The 21,037-nt window shown below is 37.5% G+C and overlaps 1 protein-coding gene across 13 annotated transcripts in view; it reads right to left on the bottom strand.

Moving 5' to 3' along the window:
* Positions 1 to 21,037, bottom strand: part of PTPRM (protein tyrosine phosphatase receptor type M) — a 467,851-nt gene that overhangs the window by 23,095 nt on the left and 423,719 nt on the right. For all 13 annotated transcript variants that reach the window (XM_071554784.1, XM_071554787.1, XM_071554785.1 and 10 more), the window contains one exon: positions 11,018 to 11,115. In XM_071554784.1, coding sequence (XP_071410885.1) covers positions 11,018 to 11,115 — 98 coding nt within the window. The remainder of the gene's footprint in view (positions 1 to 11,017; positions 11,116 to 21,037) is intronic.

Raw genomic sequence — 21,037 nt, 5'->3', positions numbered from 1 at the left:
CATCATCCAGTAGTGCAGCACATGCTAGGAGTGGCATCAGTTATACATTTGCTGCATGGAATGGTTTCTGTCTTTCTCCCACTGAAGGGAAAACTTAAAATGGATCTTTTAAAACATGTAAATCTGGCTTAAAAATGCACTTAAATGGGTTGGGTAAAAAGCCCAAACACTTCAAATATTCAATGGAAAACTGATAGAAAAAAAAATTTAAAAAATCAAACTTCACAACTCATAAGAGTATTTCTCAAAACTATTTTCATGCCAAAATATTTGGATTACTATCATGTCTAGTCTTGAGGAAAAGTTAAAACAGATGAATGCATGTATAAGCATACGGTGAAAACTTTAAGGCATGATTCAAATGATTTATTTATGCAAAATCCAGGTTCAGTATATAAAGGATTATGCAGAGAGTCAAACCTTGTCCTGTCAGGCAGAAGAAAATACTTTTCTTAGAATTTATTTCAAGGATGTAGGTGATAATCATGTACAACCCCTCTTTACTGTCTAGAGAGAAGAAAGTTCTTGCCACATTGTAGTGGTGTCACTACATTAGCTGATAAAATAGAAAGTTTGTCCAGGCAGAGTCAGTAGTTCTGCACCCTTTCCTGACTCATTAGCTGGATAGAATTTAAATCTGAATAGAACTGAGTTGAAGGGCTGGAAAACACAGCCCCACATCAGAATCCTCTTCAGAGAAAAGGAGTAGTCTGGTCAGAAGACCACAAAATTATACAAGCATCCTAACAGCTTATTCCTGCTTACACAGCTGATGAAAAGCTCCTAGGGCAGAGCTGAAGTTCAGGTAGCTTTATAAGCAGGTTTTTATTTATTTTTCTATGCTGGTCTTCAGACCCAGTAACTGCATTAGTATTGGCTAAGAAAAATTCTTCATAATCTTCACATTTCATCTAGTATTAAGGGTGATTTCAGGACAAGTGGCAAACACCAGGCTATACAGTTCCTTTCCATAGTGAGAGGCTTGGAGCAGGGACACTGGATGGTTCTTGCTGTACTCAGCACTCCAGTATCAGGGGCAAGGGTAGCAAGACTGCTTCCCCCAACATGGCCAACAGCCAGCAAGCTGACGGGGTGTCAGTGGGGACAAGCAGTTTCTACTTGCCAAGGGCCAAGCTGAGGGCCATTCCCAGGGGGCCTAAATGACAGGATCTCTGATAAACACATATTCATCTCTAAAGCGTTATCTATCCACTTTAAGCAATGAACAACCATTTCAGAAGCATTAAATATTGCTGCAAGCAGTTTAGTAGTTGCTGCTGCTACTATCTATTGTTGTATCTACTTGATATTTATTCAGATCTTATCTTGTTTGGATGTATTTCCAAAAATCTTCTGATAGAAGCTAAGTGAAGAACACTGAATGCTCATTGTTTTCTGTATTGCTAATATAATCCAGAAAATCCACATTGTTCAAATTCCTTAGGCCAGCAAGCTGACCATTCTGTAGTCATTGCCAGGAACTCTTTGAAATAGGGTTTTCCTATCTATGGCTAAGACAATTTTTTGTCTCTCCATGAAGAATAAGGCAATTTACATTGCCTCCAGGCTGGAGCAACACACTGACAGCCCCTTCTCTGGAGTCGATTCTCTTTTCCTGCCTGTTCACATATCCGTTCCATAGGTGGAACCTGAACCACACACAACCAGACAACACACGCAGGAAGGGAGCAGCTGCAGCAGTGACCCCAAGCACAGCACTACGGATCAACACCTCTCTTTGCTGCTAACTTTAGCCTTATTTCTTTCTGAGGGGCACCTGACATCCTCAAAACAGCTCTAGTTTAGTAAAATAAACAATCAAGGGAGGGAAAACAATCCTGGCTGAATTAATTGCTTAGCCTTGAATGAAAACATGCCTGTTTCTAACTTTCTAAGTCTAGACAGTCTGGATTATGACTAAGAACTAGGGACATTCAGAAAGACCAATTTAGAAGAGCACAGTCCCCATCCTATTACGTCGCCACTCTTCACGACTTTCTTCCACTCTTTTTAAAACCTTATTTAAGATGATACAGTGGAAGAATTAGGGAAGCACTGGGGGATGTTGCACAGAAGTTATAGCCTTTTGTGCCTCGTGCAGCTTGGGCCCACCAGGGATTTCTTACTCTGCTGTACAGGGGATTTTGGGCATAGAGCAGACTGGAGCTGAGCAGAAGGATCCATGACAACACAATTTCCTGAAAACTCTCCCAAGTGGAATAGGGACTGTAAAAGCCATGGGAACGATGCCAGAGCTGCAGTCAGAGCCACAGACCACCAGATGATTCATTCACTGGGAGGGGAAAAAAACCACAAACCTAATTTTATTTTAATTCGGGCATTTTTCCTACTTTTGGCTCTTGTTCTGCAATGCTCTGCATGTGCTAAGCTCTGGACCTGAGAACTCCTTGGACTCTTGGTGAGCCAGAAGTTAAGTAAATGCTTAAAGGTCCATCTTCCATCTCCTCTAGGACCATTCAAATAAATGCAAAGGTGTCTTAAAGACAGAATTAGAGTAAGTAGTGTAAATCAAAATTGCAGTTATAAATGCTTATTGGATCAGGGCCTTTATTTGTACAAGGAAAGACAATTGCAACAAAATAGAATATGGTTTTACTCATTAAATATGAGAAACATTGCCGGTAACATATGTTCATTTTTTCCTTTTAGCACAGCTTTAGCTATCATAACTTGACGAATCTCTTTCCCATTTTATAAACATTTGGTCCATGTTTTACAAAAAAAGCCTACTAACAGAAGGTTTAGCTAAATAATTGATACATGATTCCAGAACTGAATATTAAATGCATTAGATTTTTTTCCACACAGTTGCTACCATAACAGTAAATATCATTCTCAAAGCAGAAAACATAATTTTGAAATCTCATCTGAGCAGAATTATAATTGAGAGTTTGTTCAGATACACCCCACATTTATATCCTAACCACATGCCAAAAAATACAGATGTTCATCACAAGATGAGATAAAAGGGTGACTGCCAGAGACATAATGAAAATGCTCTGGTTTAATCTATTCATTCCAAGGTACACTGCCCAATTGTTTCAAACATGTTTATTTTACTAATAATTTTAGAAATTTGGAGAAGAAGATTATTTACTTCCACCCTCTAGTTCTATTCTCCAGTAAAACAGTTTAATGTGGGAAACTTAGAATTAAGAATGAAGGTGGAAGGATGTTGCTAGTTCTAAATATAATAAACAATGCGGGCAGTGGATGGCTAATGAATCCAAATTGTGACTTCTAAAGCTGCATATTTAGCCATTTGGCAATGTGGCACAACTAGCTAAAGGCAGTATGAAAGCCAGTAATTCATTTACTTAGAGATGTGGAATAGGAGTAGTATTACAGACTTAATATGAGAGCTAGTTGAGCAATATACTTTGTAGTCTGTACAGAACTGTTAAAGTAACACTGATTATTCAGAGTTTCCAATTTCCTTTGATTCTGAAATACTCTTAGAAAGTAGGTGATATAACTGACTATGCCCTGCATGGATTGTCATTAATAAAGAGCTGTATTATATAGTCTAATTTAAAATTAATCCTGAACTAAGTAATGATGGTAAGTCAGACATAAATTTTGAAATGAAACTTCTTGGATATAAAATTAAATAGCCAACTAAGCTCATTGGTAAAAATTTTTAACAGATCTTACAGATGTAGCTAGGATAACATCATATACTTTTATTTGGTCAACTTGAAGTAAAAGGTCACCCAATAACTGCAAGTATGTTTATTTAAATACTTTTCAAACAAAAATGTATTATGATTTAAGAACATTTTATATGTTATAAGACAATCCTTGATAGAAGATAAACCCCAGTCTTTCTTTTTTTAATTTTATTTGCTTTTGAGCAAGTAAGTTAATTGTTTGATACCTCATTTTACAGATTTCTAAAAAAGGTGTGGAAGAGTATTGAGAAATACAACATCTGAGATACTGTTTGGTGCCATCAGATGAATGGGTCTCTCTAAAGTCAGCCAGGAGGCTTTAGGTTGGTCACAGCTCCCAGAGGGGGGAGAAATATCTCCATGAATTTTACTAGCTCAGTCTAACTTCTTCCAGGAATGACTCAGGACTGATGTAATTCTTCACCTTCTGCTGCCCTATGCTGTCTCAGTGGTGCAACACTAAGTTGCCTGGAGTTTGCACTCTCATTCAACTTCAGGCCAGAATACATGGCCTTCTGGACCATTTGTTCTTGTGATCCCTTTGTTCTTGAGAATCAGGTATATTGTTACACTTTGTAGCCTGGGTTAGATGAAATTAAACTGACAGCCAAAACTATGGTGCGGCCTTCCTTTGACCATAAAGAATTAGTCTCAAAGAGGTGCTTTAGGGTAAAGGTAGCCCAAGGTAAAGCTGTTCTAGTGTTCCTGCCTCCATGGTTAATACTAACAAACAACCATGGATCATCTTCATTTCATTGCTTATGTTTAGGCAATTTTGTGCACGCTAGTACAGCCCTGGAGGAAAAAAGGCTGAGCAGAGAATACATGAGAAGAGTGGTCCCATGCCAAGATGAATGGTTACAGGATTAGCCCAGGCTCCTCAAAGTCTGTCTTTATTCCTGATACAACTGTGAAATCATAGGTATATTTCTCACATCCTGTCTCCAAGCACCTGATATGCCTGCATCGAGCAGAACAGCCTGTGCTGTGAACCATGCTTCCATTCCAAGAGCAAAATCATGCCATTAGCTAAGTACAGAGCACCACCTGGTTAGGAGCTTGCCTTCTGAACAGCTGATGTTAGGTTAGGAAGCTCAACGTGTTACTCTACTGTGTCAGTGCCTCCAGGATACTCCTTCCTTTACAATTTTGTGAGACTGCTGAGGTGAGGAGACCGGCAGTTATGAAGCCATTTCACTAGCCCTGACATTTCAAAGAAGAACCTGAAGCCCTACCTCTCTGCAAACTGCACTTAAAGTTGCATCCTACACCTTGACTGCACTTCAGCTAGTCCAACAAAGGGGTCAGTGCAATTATGTATCCTTAAGCCTCTTTTGTTTATTTCTCAAAGAAAATAATCTCAATTGGATTAGTAAGCATTAAGATACTAATCCCTGTTGGCTAATATTCTTTGAAACACAGCTTTTACTGGAAACAAGAATGCACCAAAACATGGAGAGCTGAAACCATGTCTCCTTTGAGTGACATAGGACAGTGCTGAATGCTTGTAGCTTAATGTTCTGTTTGATGGTGGTGGCATCTTTATTAAATGATTGCAAAGAGTCCTTTCTTCTCTTTCCTGAAGAACAATGGCCAATTTTTTCCCCAAGGGCTCCTCCCTTACTATGTATAGTGCAGTAATATAAACTTATTATTTCTTGTTAGAAGTCTAGAAAGCTGAAATCTGTTTTGATGGCTAGGAGGGTTCACTGACTTGAAAGATTAACAGTAGTTTTGAATTTTGATTGTTTTTTCTGGTTTTCTTATTGATAGTCTATAAAAGTATAAACTGTACTCTATAAGAGACACTGGAATTACAGTGAAACCAAAAGTGTAACAACAGAATATTAAATCATGTGATAATGTACCATAAGAACAAGTCCCCTTTTTTGGGGGAAACATGTTTAAGAAAAAAAAAATTCTACAGATGAGATGGACACTATTTATGGGTTTAAGAAGTTGAGACTAGAATTACCTAGAAGTAGAGAATGGGTTCATATAGCAATCTTTTTCTTTCCTTCAGCAGAAACTTAAAATGAAATCTTAGTTACCAGTACACATACAAACTCTTTGGCACATCTCCAAAGGTGCACTAACACCAGTATCCTGAATTAATTCCAATGTAGGTAATTTGGCTTATTACATTAAGAGGCACCTTCAATTAGACAGACTGTTGTTCCATTTATATCAAATAGAAATATGCTGTTTGTGAGATGTGCTGGAAAGCCACTGTGTTTCACCTCTGCAAGATCACTGTATTGGGTGATCTGAATCTTAAATACAAATTGAGTTTACCTTGGTTTACTAGAGGGTTCTTCTCCATGGAAGTTTCCCAAAACTTGTACAATGTGTAAGTGCAAGCTTCATAATAGATTTGTGTTAAAAAAATCTGTGTTCATTCTAAGTGTAGGTGGCAAATCCACTGGAAATTTCACAGAGTTTTTATGCTGTTAGAATTTCCAATGAAGTTTTTGGTTTGTTCTTTCAACCTGTTTTCAATAAGAAGTCTTTGAACAGGGCTTTATTTAGGACTTTTTCTTGGATGTCTAATGTCTGTCTATAATGGAAATGGATCATTAGGTAGATCTGAAGATCTGGGCCATCATAAAGAGACTTTTGTTTGTTTGGGGTTGTTTTGTTTTGTTGGAGTTTTTTTGTTGTTGTTAAGGGAATGTATTTGTATCTGTTTTAGAAAAGTCTCTTGAATGCTGACCAAGGCTGCACATCCTGAGCACCCAAAGACATGAACACAAGACTGCTTGGGCGGGTCCTATGATAGGCTTTCCTGATAAGAACAACTCTTTTCTGACAGCATTTATCTTAAAACAGGGAATGGTTTTTAGCAAGCCAGTATCAAGATGATATTCCTTCTCTGTCAAAAGACGACTGTATGAATCTCCTTGTTCTCTTGTGGATTCCAATACTCTTCTAAACATGAAAAATTGGAGTAATCCACATTTTTGTAGCAATGCAGGTAAGTGCTACATATGTACCATGTCAACCACAGGTCTGGCAAACCAAGCAAAGGAAAAGCTAAACTACCACTGTATTCTTTCTTTCCTCTAAGCAGACACAGCCATTCCAGCTGCTGGAAGGCAAATGTCACCCAGGAGTGTGAAATGGCTATCAGGAAAGCACACCACTCCTGAGAGCTATGACAGCAGTGAAAGGTTGTTCTGTAGCACCAAGGCATGCAGGCAGGTATAGGGGCTATTTACCATTTTACAGCTGACCTTCATTCCCCTGTTAGGGTCACATCCACTCTGTTGTAGTCAATCTTGCTTCCTTTCAAAAAAAAAGGTCTTTTGTGTGCTTATTAACACTATTAGCACTGCCTGTTTTCTAATGCTGGATAATAATTGAGAAACTCTAATTACTGTAATTACTATGCTCCTGGGGTGAGGTTTTATGTTTTATAATTATTTCTAGTGATTTTGTTTGTGAATACTTCTAATGTAACAAAGCATGATAGACAATCATGAGTCCTTGCATCACATATTTTTATCAACCGCCTCCACTAAATTTCATCAGTGCCTTTCACCATTTATTAATCAGACACTACTAAATTTCTTCTGCCTCAAGCAAGTGGGAGAGAAAGTGACTACTGACAAATGACAAATAATGTGACGTGCCCAGTTTGATCTGCCCAACAAGAGCAAAGACGGAGGTGACAGCTAGATGGCACAATTGAGTATATTTTAAATCTTCCCAAATCGACTCTTTAAGGAGGAAAGAAATGTTTCAATGTGTGCAAACATTGAAACAAAGTAAAAAGCAACTTGAGACTTTGGCCAGTATATAACCACCTTGATCCTATTCACAGTGCTCTCTATGAAGGATCCAGTTGTGTCTTTTTAGAGTTTGTACTCCAGAACAGTTTCTTGGAGTAGGCAAGATGTTCTCCTGTGACTATTTTTTGATCAATTCTACAAAGTTGAAATAAAAAGTTTTGTTTCTTCTAGAATAATCCACAAGACTATGCTAAATTGCTCATGAAAAGATATTCCCTGAAATTGCACTATCTTCAGTTGCTCTGTCACTTACAAACATGGGCATGGAGGCCTTTTGCATTAATATAATCCAAAATATATTATTTTGAAATAGCTTGTCGTCACACTGATGTAATTTTATGAGTCTTGATTCTCCATTATACTTTTAATCTCTTAGTGTGTAGTTTGGAAAATTCTGATTCTTGGACAAAATTGTAGGTATATTATACCATTAATTACTTGTAATTTCCTTTTTGTGAACTTCATTGTGAGTAGAAACTTGTTGGCCCCAGCATGAAAAAGACAGGGACTTCTCTTCAAGGCTGCTTCAAGGACTGCTTATTTGCTTAAAGTTTTTTTGTAAAAGTTCTTATGTCCACCTAGGCCAATCTTAACTAAACACCACTTCGTCATCTGTTATCAAAGAACTGTTCATGCAATTCGGCAATGACTTTCCTAAATGACTGAGACCTCATTTAGATTTTTAATAAACAGTCACATTCTAATGAGGTCTTCATAAAACTGACTAAATATGTTTAGAAATCATTAGCTTAAATCATCAGTACAAAAGTCTCCTTAGGGAGCTCTGCAGATTTTGTAATAAGACTTCTGGCAGATGCATTAGTGTAACAGCACAAGCGAGTTCTGAATTTCCACACACCAGCAGTGTAAATGTGAGTGACTGGGTAACAGGCTACTAGATAAAGAGCTAAATGTCCCTCAGGTGGGTTCATTAAAGAGAGAAAACAATCAAAACACATTTCTGTGCCATTTAAATACCAGGTGCACAGCAGTCTGCAGGTGCCAGAAACACTGACAAGGGTCCCTTGCTGGAACACACAAGAGCTTAAAGGATGCGCAGTTTTGACAAGTGTGCCTCAGATAATAACAGATATTGGCAGATGTACCCGGACCCTGCTGGAGGGTAATGCAGGGACTGAGTCATTTGCAGCAGGTGCTTGCATTAGGGACAGCCTCATGGTGATTCTTCCACCCGCAATTAAAACAGTCCTGATGCATAATGCTCCAGGGCAAGAAGCAAGTTGCTAGCACTGATTTAATGACTATCCAGCCAGTCCTGGTAAACAAATACACATACGCCCCCTCAATGATTAATTCATGAAGGCAGTGCACTGTGCGGCAAACATATTAAATAGATATCCCTCTTTCCTGAAAATATAAAGGAATTTTCCTCCTTGGCTTACAATGGGTCAACAGGGTTAAAAAAATAAAAATAATAAACCCCTACAACTCTTAAACCAGCAATAGCAATTGAAACAGAACAGCTCAAGTTTGGGAAGGTCATAAAGTTTGCCCTATAGGAATGCCACCAAAAGGCCCATTAAAATCATTACTAATCAAGGTGGCACAGAGCTTGTGTTAGGGGTTGCAGGACAGATGGTGTGTTTGTAATTTGCCTCGTAGTTGCTGATTGTTCCAGCGCTGGGAGTGGCACAAAAACACCAACAGAGGAGTGACTGCATTGTTCTGTGGCTCATATAATTTCATTTCCATTAAAAGCTCATTTCAATTTCTGCTTTCTGATCTCACCTGTGCTGGCCTCCAGAGAAAGTGAGAACAAAGTCCTTTCTACCGCTGCCAGAAACAACAAAGCCACAGATCTGTATCCCACTGGGACTCTTGCACCCTGAAGAAATCTCCATGGTGGCACAAACCATTACTTGCTGCTAAGGGAATGTGCTGTGTACCTAAACGCTAAGAGTGAAGGCTGCCAACACTGGCACCAAGACTGGTGTCTCCTTAGCTGACACCCAGCAGTTCACTCTAATTGGTGCTTTCAAATACTGACTTTAGGAAAACACTATGTGGTTTCCTGCAGTATGCTATTTTTGTTCTCAGGCTTGTTTATTCATACCCTGAAAACATCCCTTTTTAAGTTGCCTGCTTGGGTACTTATGAATGTGTATAAAGCTTTAACAAAGAGGTTTGCTGGAGAGCTTCCTATTCTTAAAAATTCATCCATTTTGAATTGATATGTGACTATCCAGCTATTTCTATCTTATTCCTTGCTCAAGGGACTGAATTGCCAAAGCAGCCCCCAGGATCCCTTTTTGTCTCTGCAATTAGTTGTACATGTGTTCCTGTAGCAGGTGTTAATTGCAGTCAAAACCCCCATCTTTTTTACATCTAAAAATAATACTGGCACCTGATCTGTTAGCAGGCTTGAGCACACAGACATCTAAATGTTAGGATTTACGTTATCACTTGACAAAGAACATATGGAAGAATAAACTGAGATTGTAACACTGGACTTGCTAAAAAGGACTTTACTTACACCACACAAACAGTGCTGTCTCTCCTCATGCAAATGCCACAGGGCAGAGGGTATATCAGACACTCCACCAGCATGAAATTAAAAACATCTCTTAAAACCACGCAGCTCACACCAAGATGGGTGCACTTGACTTCTTATTTTAACACTTTGATTTACAATAATTGCAGTAGTTCCCATAAAAGCAGTGAGTTTTTTTCATTCCAAATGAAAGCTATATGCCGAGTTCCCAAGCAAATTTTCTTGAAAAAAATCCCAGATGAGAACTAAGCAGTGCACAAAGAAAGCAGTAAACAAAAAGACTCAGTTATTGACAGTTGTGAGAAACAAAGAAAAAGGTTCCATTCAATACTTGTTGAAAACAAAATTAGCTGTAAAGACTTGAGTAGGAGGCTTACTTGAGAAGTTATCAAGCAAAGAAAGAGAAGTACACAGTATCAACCAGGTAACTCAAGCTTTCCTTTACTCTCCAGCTCCTGAAGATAACCTCCTGATGAACAAGTTTAGTATACAAATGAGTTAAACTACTTTTTTCTGGTTTAGCCCAGAACACTTACAGGGAGTAAAACCCAAACAAACCAGACTCATTTCAACTAATATATTATGAAGCAATTTCATACTTTAACTACTTTTCTCAGACAGCTGTTTAACAATTATTCCCCCTTAGCCTCCCTTAAAAAAAACAACAAAAAACCCAGACAATTCCATACCTTGTTCTACAACAAATTCCCTGATTTCTTTAATAGAACTGGTATATCTGAGATATGTACAATGATATGACACCTTACCTCTTTGGCAGTCTTTGCAGACTCTGCCATACATAATGCAGCTTTATCAGTTACTTTTTCATTGTGCTTATGTTATCAAAGCCAAGCATCCAAGGCATGTTTAAAAATAATTGATAACAAACCTCTTAGCACAGACAGTCGTAAGTATTTTGTGTGCTATTCTTAGTACATAAGCGTCCTGTTGGTCTGTTATTTAATTTCTGAAAGCAAACACCTTGGATGTCTTTCATGGTTTTAAGTACAAAAATCACTTACCCTTCCCACTTCTACTAGATTAGTAACCATGATTATGCTGGCTGTGTTTTCATGCCATACCATTCTCCAGAAGTCATATATTGTCTCCTGCATTGGTCCTGAAACAATAAATCAAATGAAAGGTTACTATCTGAAAGTCTCATGATTAGAAGCTTGTCTCTGGGGAACTTTGAGAAATCATGACTGTACACATATATTTATATCGCTATCATCATATTTTTCATTTAGGGTCGGTCAATTTCTTTTCTGTCATCCTCCCTATTTGCATTTAAGTATTTTTCTCCTGAAACAGTGTTCTGAAAAAAAGTTAGTTCTCCAGCACTTAGGTATTTATCTCCATAATACCCAGAAGTGGAATTATAAAAATGGATAACATTACTCTTTCTTTTAACCATTGGATGATAATCTAGGGAACGTGTACTTGGAATGAAATGAGCCTCAATGGACTATGTGGCCTTTCCTGGTTTCTAATATTTTTCTTCGTATACACTATACATCAAATTAGCCAAGCTCCTGAGTTGTAGTTCCTGAAGTGAGACAGTTTTTTTGCTGCAGTATATTACTTTGCAAAATACTGGGGAAAGTGGTAATGAAACCTGACATGCCATGGCAGCATGTCCTCTGCAGTGCTCTCCCCAAAAACCTGTGCACTTTTGTAGATGAACACACTGGGCTTCCTCCAGCATCATACTGATGGTACGAGCCCTCAGGAAATGCTACAGAAATGTAAAATGTTGAGAACAACCACATCACTTTGCATATGCCTGCTCCTGTCTGTTTCTAGCCTATGTATCCTACCCATCATGTTCAGTGTACCACCCCAATTTTAAACCACTGCTTTAAAATCACTGAGCCAATAATAATAATAAACAATATAAACTATAAACTTAACATCCATACTGAATCCATTATCGAACTGTTACATTGCAGTAAACAATTAGAGGCTTATTTAGAGCAATGACTTAAATCAGCTAATTGGAGAACAAATGGATAATGTATTGGCCTAAATGTTTCTTTAGTGAAGAGGCAAACACTCTTAAAGCATTACAAAACCACACATTGACAGATTTGGGTAGTTTGGCACCCATGTTTTGGTACTTCCAGCTCCCTTTGAAACCAAAATCTTCACTCAAAGTCAAGTATTTAATGGAAAATGTAGTTATGTATTATTATATTATCATGGCAGAGGGGTTGGACTAGATCATATCTGAAGGGCCCTTCCAAACCCAATCGTTCTGTGACTTTGTGACTCTGCGATATTACAGGCAAGGCAAAACCAACTCACTAGGCAAGTAACACCACAGCTACAACGTAACTTACTGAACATAGGCAGTCTCCCTCTTATTTTATCTGTCGTTAGAAATGCTGCATGTAAGATTTACAGGTTTCCTTGTAGTCACTCAACTTGTCTTTAACTGTTTTAGTTGTTCATGTGAGAGGGGAAAAAGCCATGTAAAACAACAGGAAGCTATGACTGTCAGAACATGAAAACAGTGAGAAGGTCTTACAGCATAAATAACAGCAGAATCTAAAACTATAGTTTCTGAAATTACTAAATTCAAGCCAATACTGTGGCTGCCAAACTGGACACCTTTTTTTCTTTTAATTAACAGCACAGAACAGGTGATACTTTTGTAAGATTTCATTCTGAATTGTGACAAGAATTAAATCCCTTTCCATCACATGGAAATTTACAATAAGTATTTTACTTCTGTGTAAGTGTCTTGGATATGTAATATAGTCATGGTCTAGGTGAAAGTTTGAATGTCACAGTAATATAATTAATAGAAATTACAGTGAAAGTTTCGCTTGCTTGTGTTCTAATACTGTAGGATTCAATATAGCTTTCTTTGGCAATTAAAGTCACAACAGCATTAGAAAGGTTGTGTGTCAGCCCCTCCTACTGATAAAAGGAAGGAGACTGTTCTACTCACTGTAGGAAAATACTATCTCTGTATAGCTTCTTCCTTCCTCTCAAATCTCAAACAAGTATTCAGCAAAATTACTATTGCTATCATCTTGCAAGGAACACAGCTAAAAAGAGTATTAGGGAAAGGTGTATTTACACAGAGTAGTGCCCTGGAAAGAGTCTGCAAGTTCACAACACCTTATAGCTATTAGTAAGTTTGATCAAGGACAAAAAATAGCAACAGTATTGCTCCAAGAATCCTGGTTTAATGGAGAAAGTCTAAATGGCTCCACCATGTTCTGTCTCTATGGCACTATACAATATTGCAAAAAATTTCTGGTTTTGGTAATGCTGCAGGAAAGATAAGAAATGATCTTCCGTCGACACAGTTCTCTTTTCCCCTTGTGAGAAGCCAAAAATCTTTGAGAAACTGAGGAGCAACGTAGCAAGTTTCCCTATGTATTAATTCAGTTTTCTTTCCTACAGATTCACTTGAGATACAAGACAGTTGGGCCCTACTTTGTAACAGTCATTTTTTTTTGAAAGCTCTGGGATAACTTGTAACAGTTTATTCCTGATTTTTTTTGGTTTTTTTCTTAGACATAGCAAATTTTGTGCCATGATTGAAAGATCACTACATTTCAAATCATAAAATCACAAATTACAATAGGGAAGAGATCCTAAACACTAATTTATTCCTGCAGATCTTGAATTTGTCATTCTCTATAAAGAAAAAAAAAACATCTAGAAAAAGTAATAGCCTTTTCAGGTCAGAGCTGAGCTCTGACAAGTTTTTAAAGCTTGATTATGAAGGTACTTCTGGAAGAAATGTCCTATTCTGCAGTGTTGAATATGCACTTCTCAATTTTAGTATCCAAATGAGAAGCAAATAATAATTAAATGTGTGTGATATGATTTCCTGCTCTTCTCATGTATTCTTACATATTTTCTTGGTTTTGCTCTCCAATTCTTACATATACCTTCCAAACGCCTTTCATGTTCAGGACACTGAAGAAAAACTCCCATCCCAAAACCTACATTTAAAGTCTCAGAAAGTAATTCTTCTATACCCCATTTTTCTTTTCTTTTTGACATTCTAAAAATTATTTTCTGACACATGAATAAATTATTACTTCTCTCCAGTGAGGACTGAAAAGCATTAAAGGTTAGGTAGGGTTGGAGGATTTATTGTCCTGAAGAACTGAACAATGTGGTTCCAGTGACTAGTGGCAGGGAGAGAAAGAGGTTATAATTGTTGTAAACATCAAGTTAACAGACGTGCACAATAGGAAGAAAGGTTATTCTCAGCAGTTGCCCCCATGCAGAAGGAGAAGGTCTGAAGAGAAGGTACTGTGCTACCTAACAGTAAGCCTGAGGCACACCCCATTAGCTCCACACTACAGTAGCTGGAATCAAAGATCGCTGCTGTGAAAAAAAAAAAAAAGATCTGCAACATACTGCAACAAGAAGATTAAAAACAAAGCAAACAAGAAGCCAGTCCTCCAAACCCCCAGCTAATTCAATGCATTATTGAAAAAACTCAGCAGAAACGATTGGTTGTATATACCACAATCATTAGTTTTAATACCAGCAGTTGTTGGTTTCTGCTCTGGAATGCAGACAGATTAGGAAATGGAATATCCCACTGCTTTTAAGAATGGTTTAAACTCTCAAGAAACTGCTTTTGTACACAGAGCTTTCTAGAGCCTCTATTTCTGCTTGCTATTATGAGACCCAGTTTGAACAACTGGTACTGCTACTGGGGTATGCAATCAATTTGAAAGTGATGAACTAGCCCAGAATACAGGAAAGAAAGCAAGCACACCCAGAAAAAAAATAAAATCTGAATCCTGAAATGTACCTCGCACTTACTTAGATGGGACTTGTAAATCTATGGATAACTTTTCAATTTCTACAAAAGCATCTTAAACAAGGAACAAATAGCTTCTAAAACATTTTTCTAGTACAGAATGTCAAATCCACAAGCTAACATTTGGTCCACCAAGTCCAGTCATAGATATTAAAGCTAGAAGTGTGCAGAAAATGAATAGATACCCTTAAGTTCCAAAGGCTTCCCAGGGAGAGCATGTGGGCAGTGGGACCTGTTAAGTATGTGATTATAGAGGTAGTGGACTGACAAGATGCAAGATTTGTATTTGCAGCAGTTAAATTCCATCTTGAAAAAAGCGCAAAAAACTTCCTTCCAGTGAGTAGATGCAACCATACCACATGAAGAGGTGGTTACAAAATGCTCCCTTCACTTAATGGTTACTGCAGTTTTTAGTAGCAGTGGTAATTGTCTTCACTTTAGTTACTGCAGCCAAACCTGCTGCTTGCTACTGTGACTGCCTACAGCCTAACTGCTGAAGGCCAGCTAGCAAATGTGCCTACCTAGAGGGAGTTGCATTTTAGCCCTCAATCTTTTACTACATATGTTCCCTTCAAAATGAACTTGAGACACGGTGTTTTCTTATTAAGAGATACAGCTGCATGGCAACAAGAAGCCCAAAAGCAATGATTTCCTTTGAAACAATACTGTCTAAAAACTCCAACCCCATTATGAAGCAGAAATTGTCTAAAATACACATGAAAACATAAAATCAGAGTGAAAAAAAATTGGGAAAGGAGAGACTAAAAGCTAGTAGATTAAAAAGTTCAAGAAGTCTCATTTTCCTAATAAACTTCTTATGTGGGACAGACATAGCTGATAGTAGGATAACTTAGAGAGTATTTCACAGATTGCAGAGAAGGGAGCATCTCCTGTAACTGAAATACATTCTCCCCCTACTCATTAATGCAATGTGCCAAAGATTTTACAAGAATTTGCAGGTGCATCATTATGTGATCAGGTTTTCATGAGTGTTCAGTTCTGTAAGCCTCCCACTTACCTCATGCAAAGCTCATCACTGGTTAGCAGCTCTGCAAACCTGGACACTTCTTTATGTGACTAGGTGTAGGCTAAAGAGATTGGATTCTACTTTTTCATAAAATAAAGTGTCTTCATCTTTCTATCTATACTAGTCAGCTTACTATAAAGAAAAGGTACAGATCCGAGTCATGCTGACTTAGCCAGCTAGTGAGTGCTAGTTCAGTATTTTTTTGTAATTGCATGACCACACAGCAGTACAGCTGTTACTCGACTATCTCCACCCTTCTCAAAGGAGTTGTTTTCTGAGTGGAAGGTACTTTGAGGATCTGATCAACTGCTGATGATCTGATTTGGCTAGAGCAGTCTTTACCATATGCTTGTTGAATAGTTATGGTAGCATGTATTTATCTTTTCTTAGGCTTCCAGGTGTTCTGAAAGGTCTAGTGCCATCATGGAGGCCAGCAAAGTCCAGAACAAAGCTGTGCTATAAAAGCTTCACACAGTCTTTCTGCCCTAACTTGTCTCAAAAAAGGTTTAGACATTTGTTTTCTACCATAATATATACACTTAAATTAACTTTAAAGGCTTACACAAGAGTGTTTTCATAGGCACAGTATGTGTGTTCCTGTTCTGTGAATATTTTGAAATCTGAGATAAAACTGTGGTCAAGATATCACTAAACCTTATGGGCCTGCTGCTCACCAATAGCTATCCATATGCATACAGATCAGTCTTTTTAGGTTGCAAGAAAATAATGATGAAAGAGAATCAGGTCATATAACCTGGATGTCTTCTACTGCTTTAGTTCAAGCTGTCCCAAATCTGTTCCAGAAATGAAAACAGCATCGAGGGTAAGAGGTACCCCACTGCCATCCACCTGTTCACTTTTATGGAAGTCTCCTATAGGCCTATCACTGTAACAATTAGCACACTAAAAGGCAACAGACATTTGTACTGGCAAATATGGCCATAAATACTTCCGTGTTATTTATTAATTGATGGTTTCTAGCTGTCATACTTCAGTATTAATTATTATTTTCTGCTTCTGCAGATTCCAGCCACACACGTTTTGTGCACTAAAGAACCTCAATGAAATTAAACAAAACCCCTGTAACGAGCTGAAAAAACCCCATTCTTACTTTTATCTCTTTATTTCATTCGAGTTACAGTGTTGACTGTGGTGGCATTTGAAAAGCACCTTCTAACTTTAGCCTTACAAACATTAATTATTACATAATCTTCAGCAGGGTTATATTGTAATTATACAGCTATAGTGGATTTCCTGATAAAAAGTTCTTAGAAATTGCTCTTGCCTTGGAAAAACTATAAATAGACAAAGTTGTGGATGGACTACCAATGACACTGATTCCCTATAGTTATGCTAAGCCAGCAAGGAAGCCTGAAGCTATGGCTGCTCTCATATAAGGCATGGAAAAAATCTGTCCCTCAGTTCTAGACCTTACTTTAACAATTTCTCAATTTTAGTAGATTCACAGATTGCACACAGAGAAGGCATTTGTTTGCAGATGCAGTAATTAACTCATAGTAAGGTAGGAAAAGAGACCATTTTGTAAACAAAAATTCTACTGGAACTTGATTCCCAAACAAATAGATTGTTCCTTTTCTCCTAATGCTAGTTTTAAGCCAGGTTTCAGAATATACCATGCATATCAAACATATGTAGAATCTATATTTGAGCTGTAGCCAGTCCACCATTTCTTTTTTAATGCCTTTTGCAATAACACCACCTTATAATGCAAGACCCCCCAGTAAACAGCATGAAGCAACGCTGTCTCCCAGTAAGTCACTTCAGCTATGCTCAAGTGGGTTAATCAGGACTAAGATATGAATTTACAATGTGTTTTTCATTTTTTTCTTAGATGGATTGTCAATAAGAAACAGATCTGACTGAATCTTGTTAGCTTGACGTTTCAGGAAAATGCTGCTCAACAATAAGCTCAAATGCTTTATTGTGACTAATCCTGCACCGTGCAGCTAGTGGCAACATAGAGGTTTTCTCCTCTATCCTTTCCTCTGGAAAAACACAGCTTTCCCCATTACCAGCCAAGGGATAGCACAGTGAGTAGTAATTGGCTGATTTTCAAGCACAAACTAAATCCTACCTGCTTCAAGCTAGCCAGTCAGCAAGCCCTCTGCCTGCACATTGCTATATGTGAAAATTGGCTTTCACAAAATGAAATGTTCAAAGTGCTTTCAAATCCCATTAGCTTTCAACAGGCTTAGATTACTAAGTGACTGAGGAGCATGTAGAAATTTTACCTATAGCTCCCCTGAGACTGACCAGTGCTTTGGCTGGCTTTCTATACCACTGCCTCCTATATTTAAGGAGTCAGCACTATAGACCTCTTCCAGGAAGAAGAAAAGGAGAAGACTGACATGTAAATTCTCCACCTCTTTCCAAATGTAAAAAGAAAAAAGAAATTGCTGTTTACAATGTAGAGTAGAGATGAGCCAGAGTCCCACTGTTTTATGAAATATAGGCAAGTGTCTCAGAGAGAGCTAAAATAAAAAAACTCTATTCTAAATTCCCAGTTTAATATAGAGATGTTTAAAAATATATATCCTTTGAGTATGACAAAACTAATTATTCCAGAGGATTTTTTCTTTTGTTTGTTTCATAAAACTAGATAGTACTTTTGAAAATACTTACAAGTGTATGAATATACACATACACATCAAGTGTTGGCTAGAGCTGCATCATTTCTCTTGCTGGCATTTCCTCTGATCCTATTCTACAGTGACCCTATGGGTAGTCAGATGGGGGGACATAGTATTTCTTCTCTGGAATATCTAATGGCATTTTCTTTTCTTTACTGATACAGATCTAAATGGGTTGGAACTGTGCACATCTCAATGCCTTGTTTAGTCTGCATTATGGTAACATCTAGAAATCCCAGTCCAAGACCAAAGCTCCACTGTAGTGGAAGCGCATTATGTATTAAAAGCCCATGAATACTCAGAAAGTGTTCATGCTCCTCATAGTCACAAGCCAAACATACCTTGAAGGACAATAGAAGTAAGGTAGTTTGAATGAACTGTAATATACAGCAACCACAACATGCCAGCTTCCCACTTCTGAATAATCTTACCTGTTACACATTAGTATTTCCACCATGTTCAGAAACAAGTCATTGCTGCACTTATTTTTAAGTCTGAGACCACACTTTATTTGTGCACTCTTGACAGGTGCTATTTAAGACATTTTTATAACTCTACAGCTAATGCTGCCAGCTAACTTTCCATCTAATAAAGTGTTACACACTTATTGATTGACATTTCTGCACAGCCAAATTTCCAATACTAGTTCAGTTGTTCTGTATGAACAAAATAAAATGAAAGTGTCATATGGCTTCCCAAAGAATAAATAGCACATTTCCATAACACTGTTTGACTACTCACAGAAGTACTGCAGACTCAGAACAGAGAATCTGGCAGCAACAGAAATGGTCCAGACTTATACAGTTAGCCTGAGATTAGGCAAAGCTGAATGCAATAAAAGCTGTGTACAAAGTACTAACATCCTTGTATGCACCCTTATACCATTCAAGAAAGCTGCTTTTTCTGATCTTAACTGCAGGAAACAAACAAAAAAAAAGCCATCAAAATAGTGTAGTTGTAGTTTAATGTAGTTCATCCAGTATAATTGAAGAATTCTTTCTTTCACATAATTTTCTTGCTACACAGCAGAGATGTTAAATGGTCTGTTGCTCTTATTAACATTTTCTCAGACTGTTAAATCCAGTATCTTTCAAATTTTGAATTACATGTGGGACTCCTGGGACATAGGAATTCCCTAGTGAGGGTTATGTGAAATACCTGAATATGGCCAGAGCCTTGAATCTTTGTCTGGCAGCTTTAAGACAGCACTGCTAGACAATGGCTTGCAGGTAGTGTGTTTCAGTTTTCTCCTCTATGAAACACAAATACTTTGTATAATTGCAATTGTAACTAGGGCCTTGATGTATTTTCTGGTGGAGTGTACTGGCTATGGAGAAACAGGTCTCACTCCCACATGAGCCTTCTTTCTCTCTGTGCACTACAATTACTACTGTAATTGTTTAACTACAGTCAAACATGTGGGAGAACAATGAGTGACTCATCTGGGAAACTGAGACGCAGATCAAATAGCAACATGAGGTATTGTCTGAGGACACAGCTCTGACTGAAGGTTTATTCCAGGAGTCTCGAGAACACGGTTCACACGGTTCCAGCCTGAACTGTCTTTGTGAAAGCAGTCCAACAGAAAGTTTCAGTTTTGCTGAATCAGTGTTTTCCACTAAAAAAGCTGGTTTTGTTTCTAATTTGTGATTACTTCTCAATAAGGGTGATTTGCATCATGGAAATATGAATACCTATTAATCACTCATTCTAAATAGCTCATCTGAGCTTGGGAAGATTAACAAAGGGAGAGAATTTACTTTGTAAAAAACATGCTGTCTCTAACATTTCGAAAACAAAAATCTTAGGTAATTGACTTGTTGCACTGGGTTCTTCATATCAACTTGTAATGCAGAATCAATTTTGATGATGGATGAGAAGTTTAAAATCATTTTATCCCCTTCAGTAGAAGGTTCCTTAGGGAATGGACAAAAGAACCTAATTAGTCTTTTGCATTTCTACTTTCTATTTTCATGTTGAGTCAATCATAAGCATCAGGATGTAGTAAAATCATCACTATTCTCTAGCTAAAAAATATGAGTTCATTTTGGCTACTTGTTTCTTTTATTTTTCCCCAAGGACCTTATTGTGAAGGAGTGTTGCTCATGCATATGAGTAAGATATTCAGATGCCACACTTTTTAAACTTGTACTGGGAGTTTAAGTGCATTAACATGAACATGTCACCTAGATGAACAAACAAGATAGTTTAGTCTACATTAAAGCATAAGTAAAAATGCTAGAAAAAAAGTAATAATTTATTTTCCTGATAGATATCTCCTGAGTGAGATGTATCACTCACAATATATTTTTACATTTAACGCTAGAGAACACTGGAACATTCATTTCTTCATCAGTCATAGAAACAGTCAGTATCAAACAACTATTATTCAGATCAAGATACACATGAAAGTCATTTAAAAATAAATGTGGATATTTTTCCTTTTACTATCAAGATAATTAAGGTAAAAATTAAATCTGCATGACAATAAATTCTCTCAGCATTATTATTTGTTGTTATTTTTTGGGAAGCACACTGATTATTTTCACCACTTCAAGTAGAA

This window comes from Pithys albifrons, chromosome 4 (genome assembly GCF_047495875.1).
Source record: "Pithys albifrons albifrons isolate INPA30051 chromosome 4, PitAlb_v1, whole genome shotgun sequence".
NCBI classification, from domain to species: Eukaryota; Metazoa; Chordata; class Aves; order Passeriformes; family Thamnophilidae; genus Pithys; species Pithys albifrons.
Note: the sequence above shows the minus strand (reverse complement) of the source record. Positions and strands in the feature narration are given on the sequence as shown.